Consider the following 8,005-nt stretch of genomic DNA (forward strand, 5'->3'; position numbering starts at 1 on the left):
TTCCAAAATCCCCAACAACACAGCAAGGGGAACAAGCCTTAGGGGAGAATCCAGCACGTAATTTCATTCCAGTGACACTGACAGGGCTATAAAGGAGACGAATGCGCAGCGTGGGATCCAGCTGGCCTCAGCCCTGCTCCTGAACCCCTCGCGCAGCCAACACCGTAAGAGCTGAGAGCGGGGCTGAGTGCCAGAACACTGGAGAAAAAACACTTTGGCGAAGTTTACCAACTTAATGGAAAAAGCAAAAGTAGCTCCAAATGGCAGACCTGTGTCTGATGGGGCTGTTAATTACTGCAGGATTTTATAAAGCAAGCCCTTTTTCCGTTACAACTCTGCAGCGACAGGATTGCATAAGCAGCTTGAGTAGCAATAGTAAAGGAAGATTTTTCTCCTTATATAGAGCTATCAAACCCACCTTGCCCTTATCTCGGCTTCTTCCTACAACCAGCAATTTCCACAGAGACTCTATCAAGAGGCACCTACTAAAGGCATTTATTCCTTTTATTGCATGAGCTCTATGAATACCAGAACGAGGATCCCCCCGCTATAGTAGCTAGGTGAAGTGCCCCTAAATACCTACGATGTTAGCCCATGTGAAACCTCAACGTTTTCCAGTGCTGACAAACTGAAGCTACTGCCTACAGCTTAATTTTGCTTCGCTCCTTTTTGTGAACTCCTGTGACCAATCCATGGGAACAAAGTGCAAGGCAAGAAACAATAGAGAGGGACAGAGATGTCCAAAGACCAGCAATAACGCTTCTCAGCCTTGGCTGTGATTTTATTATCTTCCCAATGAGGACAACATGCACGCAGGTAGCAGACAGGAGTAAGCATCCTGAGGAGCTCCTACAAAAAACAACCAGAAGGTCCAGGGCATCGCTTCTGTGGGGGCTTCAGGACAGGCAGGATGTCCCTGCACGGTTGTGGTGGTATGTGCTAATCCGGAGAGCAGATCAAATCACGATACAGTTGGCGTACAATTGCAAAGCTGTGGTTTTCAGCTTCCAGACTCATTTGCCATCTTTTTACTGAGCATTAAGAAATCAGGCTTCCGAGAGCAGCAAGTTGTGGCTCGGGAGCTAAAGAAGAGTTATCACCTCTCCAAGTGGCTTCTGCACAGCCTGTCTTGCTGCTATAGCCCCAGTAAAGTCACGTTCAGGGTGGCAACCTCACGAGCAAGTAAAGGAAAAATCCTGTGGAACATTCCAGTTCTCACCTGACACCACTGGCTTCTGCCACAGAGAAATAAAGCACTGCACTGGACTAAAGACAGCAGCCTCTAGAGTAGACTTGGTCAGGAATTACTGATTAAAATAAAAGTTTGACAAAGCTCAATCGATCTGTAAAATAGTTGTGATCAGCTAATTCTTCACTTTACAATTTCTGGAATTGGCTGGAACAATTTCAGCATTCCTGAATTAAAAGTTTTGCTCTTGCCTTAAAAAGTCCAAATGGTTTTGACATCTTGTTTGCTTAGATAATGGGCTGAAGCCCATTTACAGGAGCCCAAAGTAGCATTTATTTTTTTTTTCTCCCCCTCATTTACAGTGGGGAAATGTCTTTGAAATGGCAAACATTCTTACAGGGTGGAAAAACGATTCATCCCCACTCTCCTCCATCCAGGTGCATTTTTTTTTTCTGCCCAGAAGACCAGCTGGATGCTGAAAATTGCTTTACAAGAAAGGCAAATCTACATTTCTAGTTGAAAATCAGACAACGTATCTTAAAAGGACAAAATGTCTATACTGCTTAAGATCCTTTGGACGTGACTGGAGGTGATATTTTATAAGACTCCCAAACAGTTTTGACAGTCAAAGTTTCGACAGTCAACAGGCAACAAAAATCACAACCTATATACTGAGACTTCAAATCACACCATGGCATTGATTCCACTCCCAGCTTTTTAGGGTAGAAATCTTATTTCATACTAGCATCATCCTTTGCAGAGCAGACTTCTCTCTTTTCAGGGCTTCTGGAAACTATGGTATTTCTCCTCTCACCCTCGGCAACGGGAACGCATCATCATGTACATGTCCCTGTATCAACCCTGCACAGTCCTTTGCTGGACCTGTTCTGCAGTATAGACCAGTTACTGATTTACACCTCCAGTCAAGGATTTTGTCTGTACGCAGGCACTGTTGCCACGCCCAGCGTGCTAAGGGGAGGGTTTCAGAGAAATCTAAGATCTATAAGTTGTCAATATTAAGTGGGGAAAACTGTGAAATTCAGTGTCCCTCTAAGATTTTAATGTTTAAAAATGCTCCCCCAAAATATCACCCAACATCAAGTACATATAACATCCAGAATCCAACCCACCGCTCCTAGACACGTGTTTATCGAAACAGATTTTCGGTGACAACTAGAAATTCATTGCATGCGTAGCCATAAGGGGAGAGGATGAAGGGAGATGTCAGCGCGGCTGCCTGAGCTTTAACAGCGCTCTGAGCACAGTACAAAGTGGAGGGTTTCAAAGATTGTCCCACCATTATTACTGGAGACTCCAGTAGCCCAAAATGGGGAAACTCCCTGGGATGGGAAGCCCTCCATGCCAGACTCCAATCTGTCCTTGGGGTAATCCTCAACAGAAATGTCTGAATTCCTCCACCTTGCCCCAGACTTTGGAGCGTGTGTGCAAACTGAGAAATTCCCAGGGTTTCTCTGGCACCGTTTCTGCCAAATCTAATCTTAATTCAAGATGAAAATGCCCTTAGTGCTGTGTCTGCAGAGGTCTATCTCAGGGCTTTGGCAGCTGCGGCCCAGAAAAAGCTGCTGTTTCCTTTGGAGGAGGCCCCTGGTAGCGATAGAGCAACCCACCGGCGCCTGATGAATCCCACACACAAAGGGAAGGGACCTCATCTCCTGGCAGCGGGTCTCGAGTGCTGCAAAGCAGCTTTGCTACCCTAAAAGCCTGCACATCAGCCAGGCACGCAGGATGTGGATGCATAAAGGCCTGGTACTTGCTCCCTCAGCACCTATAGCTCCTCTTAGGATTTCCCCAGGAGGGATCTGCAGTGCACAGAACATGGAGATGAGGCATCAGTGCAGCCAACCCTCCCTCCCGCAGACACTGCACACCTTGTTCTGTTTCAAGGGTTTATGCTGAAGTCTGCTGACAGAGCACTGATGGGTCTCAAACCGCTGGTCCTTGTCCTCCTAATTGGGAACTAGAGCTTATGTATTCACCACACAAAGCTGGCCTGGTGCTGACCAGCTCCTCTGAGCTCCTTCTGGTGACAACCTGCTTCCTCACCTGCCAGATGTGTGACCGGTGGCTGTGATGACTCAAATACCCTCCCAGACACCTCCCAGCAACAGAGGACCTTTCCTGACAGACGGGTACTTGGTCTCCTCTTCGCTCACCACCCCTGAGTTGTTGACTTTGCTGCTGTGTGAAGCGACAACTCTCACTGCTGGCCCTCGCCTTTGTGTTCTCAGTTAGAAACTGAAGCCCTCGACAAACAGAAGTGCTAAGCGTGATCTATCATCGAACTCCTTTTTTGTCCTTCCAACAAACGCCTTTACATTCCCTTATTTTGTGAATGGGGTTTGGCAGAGCCGTATAAAATTCCCCATTGTTTCCATCTGCACTTCAGCAAGCGTCCATCATTTCTACTCATGCCCCCAACAAATCGGCAAAAAAAGAGAGAGGGGAAAAATCCCCACATGCTCTGTGTCTGTCTCTGGTCAGAGATTTCCTACAACCCCTCACAGGACTTGGGCAACCCTGGGTCAGTACCGTAACCAGTTTTCAAGCAAGGGAGTTTTTATCCCTCAACCCATTGCAGAACGGGGACGAAGCTGGAGCTTTATTAAAAGGACCTGCTCAGAGAGGGACATTGAGGCAGCAGGAGAGGGGGGACCTGGCTCAGCTCGTCACCCCAGCCATGACACTGCCCTTCCCTGGCGGGACACAGCTCCAGGAGGCCGTGTAATCGCCTCCTCTCTACCCCAAGGCACCCAGCACACGCACCACTTGCCTGACTGCTGCTCCCGTTGCTAAATTTGCCCAGCAGCGCCATGGTTTGTCCCCAGATCACTTGCCCAGATTGCACCCAATGGTCTTTTCCTCTTAAAACCAGAGGGTGTGCCTTCCTCCAGCCCTTCCTGCTGCCCCACGTTGGTGGTGCCTGGTGGGTGCCATACCACCGTGCCTGGAGCTTTCTCATCCAGCACATGGGCCAGAGCAGCATTAAGCAAACAACCCAGGGCTGTGACGGCAAACAGGCACCCGTTGGAGGCCTCCAGGAGCATCAGGCAAGGCTCCTCTGCGGCCAGCAAGTGGCACTGTGGCTGGAAGGGGCCAAGGTGGCACAACCACAGCTGAACAGAACAAGTGCTACAGTCTGGACACGTGCTCAACACAAAGCTGAATGCCAAACCTTCTTCTGTGGTTTAGTGACCACAAATGCATCAACAGAAAGATCAAGAGGAGCATTTTAAGCTTGCAGAGGCCGTAAACTTTGTGTTCTTCTGGTTTTACAAGCTCTGGCTGCTCGAGCCAGGACAAGGTTTCAGCACACTCTGCAATTGCTTCTCCTTCCCTGGTGACCAAGCCCTCCCGCTCCCATCTGTGGGTCTCCTGCAGGTCTGGCAGCCCCCCAGCCACCAGACCTGCTCCAGAGGATGGTGCAGGGGTGCTGGGACAAGCAGGACCCCTAGTGCCATGTGGGAACGCACCAGTAGGTTCCCATTATAAGCTGCCTTCAGGCAGCACCACCCTCACCACCCCGAGGAAGACTTGATGGCACAAGGGTGGCCCGGCAAGCGCAGGCACAAGCCAGCTCTGGGCTCAGAGCACCCTCTCCAAGACCAATGGCCTCAACAGGAGCATCCAGCTGTGGGAATGGTAGGATGCACAGCACTCAACTCTGCCAAGCAAACCAAACCCCAGCACCAAAACAAACCCCATCAGGAGATAATGTGAAGGGTAGCAAGCGACCTCTGCTGAGGAGGGAACGGATCAGCAGCACGCTGGTGAGGTATTTAAGCCAGAGGAGATCCCAAGAACAAAAGGCACACATATTCAGAGTCACCAAAAAAGACCAAAGCACACATTTCCCATAGCACTGCAACGGGCAGACCCCGTGCAGGGTGCTGACCTGGGACACCGAGACACAAGGACAGAGCCCTTGGGTGAGCAGGCGGCCACGCTGCCTTCTCTTGAGTCCCTGGTTCCTAAACCCAGCCTCAGCAGGGTCCAAGTTGCCCTGGGACTCCAGCAGGATCTCCCCATCCTCATCTGCACCACGAGCGCGGTCAACTTCTCCATCCCACGGTCAACTTCTCCATCACGCACCCAAGTTGGTGCTCGTGCAGTGGCCATGCCTCGTGCCAAGGATCTCCCCAGCATCGGGCCCATCCCCTCGCTGTGACGCGGCGCTGCTCTCCGTCTTTCAAAGGAATCTTTATCTGTTCCCCTTTCAGCTTCTCCATTTCTGACACCCAGCCACCCTCGCACGGTCCCAGGCAGGCATTTCACTCCAGCCCATGCCCACCATGAAAAAAAATGTTGTAACTGGGAGAAGCTGCAGTTACCAGCATCCCCAGACACGCGTGTCTGGGCAAAAAGAAATCCTAAAATGCCGAAACGCAGCCCTCGTGGGTACATAAACACACACCGAACTTCTCAAGGAGGGCTGGCTGCAGCCCCTTGGGAGCAAGTCTGATCTCTCCACGTAACTTTACACACAGACACGCGTGGGCAGGGAGAGCCCGAGCTGAGCCTACAAAGGAAACTGCATTCACCCACCGCCAGCCCCCGGGCTCAAGGGGGGGGCTGCCAGCAGCTTGGTGACCCTGGGGATGGCGGGGAGGGGGTACCCCAAATCCCCTCGCCCCGTTCCCACCCTTTCAGCCCCTCTCGCCGCCCAGCCGAGCCCGGCAGAAGCAGGGGGATCCGGTACACAACTTTTTTTTTTTTTTTTCTTTTTTTTTTTTTTCAAACTGCCAGGCAGAAGAATCCCAGTCTTTCCAAGGGAGTGTCGGTAAATCATCGTTACATCCGACAACGCAACCAGCGGGATTAACCCTTTGCTGGCCCCCGGGAAAAAAAATAACAACACCACCACGAAATTTAACAATGAAAATCGTAAAAGCCGGCCCCAGCCGCGCGAGATAAAGGAAAGGCAGGGTGTATGCTGTATTTTTTTTTTTATATACAAAAAGCAGCATTTGTGCGCGCGTGTCCGTCCCGGAGACACGAAGAACACGCCAGCACGCACCCGCCTGCCCCTCCGGCCGTGCCCCAGCCCTTCCCGTGGCTCTCTCCCACTTCCCGGAGGACCGCGGCGGGGATCTCCAGGTACTCGTGCCCCCACGTCCCACGCGGGACAGGGTGAGGGAGCAGGATTCCCGCGCCCCCCACCCCCCCGCTCCCAGGAGGGGCTGCGGGAACCGCCCCCCCCCAACACACACACACGCCCGGGAAGGGTGGAGGTGCGGGACGGCGAGCGGGGAGGTGGAATTGCTCCTTCCCGCACCTCGCGTGGGTGCAACATCGGCACCCACCCGCCCCGGACCAGTTCCCGGGCTGAGAGTTCCTTGCCCCAGTGTGTGTAAAGGGGCGGGGGGGGGAGGGGGGTGTGTGAATGGGGGGCTCCCCCTGCCCTTCCCGGCCCCGAGCCCCCCAGCTCTCACCCCCTTTCCACACACCCCAGCCCCATTCCCACCCTCCTGCCTCCAGCGTGGCCTCCCTTCTCCCAGCCCATTCTCCTCTCCAGCCCAGGAGTTTTCACATCATCCCCTGGCAGAAGGAATGTCTTCCCCCACCCCATCCCCAGCCATCCGGCGGCGGAGCTCCCCTCCCGGGATCCCCCGGCTCCCCGGGCACCCCCAGCCCCACCCGGGACTCCCCTTCCCCAGCGCCGGGAAGAAAAAAAAAATAAAAGAAATCGGACTTTGTACTCACCCCCTGCCTGCTGCTGTAGCTCTGAGTCTGGAGACCGGCTCTGATTCCGGCTCCATCACGTTTAGTGCATTGTCTCTTTCGGGCAATTTTTGCGGCAATCCATCAGAAAAAGGGGGACAGGCCGGTTTGTGGGTACATCCTTCCCGGGAGCTCAGCTCTCTGCCTCTCTAAGGGGCTCAGCTGTGTCCAAGACACCCCCTGGCCCGGACGGCTCACTCCTTCCTCCTTCTCTTCTGGGTCCTTTTGCTTACACAGATCTTTTAATCCCATTTAACTCCCTCTCGGCAGACTGCAATTACCTTGGGAAAAAGGAGAGAGAACAGAAAGTACACGCTAGGAAGCCAGGCTGGCCCATGGTCGCTGGATTTCTTGCCTCTCTTTTTTTTTTCCCCTCCTCCTAATTAATAGTACAATTTCTGTGATCTCTGTTTTCCAAAGTCCTTGATTTAAAGTGTTTTTTTTTTCTTAGCTGTTACTTTTTGTTGTTGTTTGGTTGGTGGTTGTAATTATTGTTTTTATTTGCAGTGCAGATGTGCCTCCCACCCCCCCAAGGATCTCTCCTCTGGACTTAGAGAGAAGAGGAAAAGGCAGATTTTGAGAATTGAAAATTATTTAAGGATGTCCCTGCTGCCTCTCTCTGCTGCCCTCCTCTGTAATACCGAAGCACTTACAAAAAATAATACAAAGTAAATAAATAATTTAAAAAAGAAACTCTTTCTGCCAGAAGAGCTGCTGGGAAGCAGTCGGAGACCCCTTCCAGGCTCCGCAGAAGAAACGCACAGGCCCCTGGGCAGGGGGAGGCCGCTCATGGAGATCGCTGCTTGTCCCTGCTCACCTGCCAGGGCCGGGAGCCCTCTGCCCAAACGGCTCCCACCCACCTCGCCACGGGCTGGCGAAGGACCCGCGTTATGAGGTACCTGGCACGGCTTTCCCCGGGGCTCAGCGCTTGGCGGGGGCAGCTGGGAGCCTGTGGAGGGGGCTTGGGCTGGCAGGAGAAAAGCCCCCCATGCCCCTCTCCCACAGGTGGGGGGGACTGGGTGTGGGGCATCTCCAGACCCCACCTCTCCTCCCACCACCGGGTGATCGAGGGCAGGG

General features: G+C 52.7%; 1 protein-coding gene across 1 annotated transcript in view; it reads right to left on the reverse strand.

The window, feature by feature from the left end:
- The window catches only part of LOC104482988 (uncharacterized), a 156,036-nt gene extending 149,063 nt beyond the window's left edge, over nucleotides 1-6,973 (reverse strand). Inside the window, exon 1 of the mRNA XM_086763516.1 lies at nucleotides 6,911-6,973. Coding sequence (XP_086619642.1) covers nucleotides 6,911-6,966 — 56 coding nt within the window. The 5' untranslated portion in view covers nucleotides 6,967-6,973. The remainder of the gene's footprint in view (nucleotides 1-6,910) is intronic.
- Nucleotides 6,974-8,005: the final 1,032 nt, after the last annotated feature.

The sequence above is a fragment of the Chlamydotis macqueenii genome, chromosome 20 (assembly GCF_036417535.1).
Source record: "Chlamydotis macqueenii isolate bChlMac1 chromosome 20, bChlMac1.mat, whole genome shotgun sequence".
NCBI classification, from domain to species: domain Eukaryota; kingdom Metazoa; phylum Chordata; class Aves; order Otidiformes; family Otididae; genus Chlamydotis; species Chlamydotis macqueenii.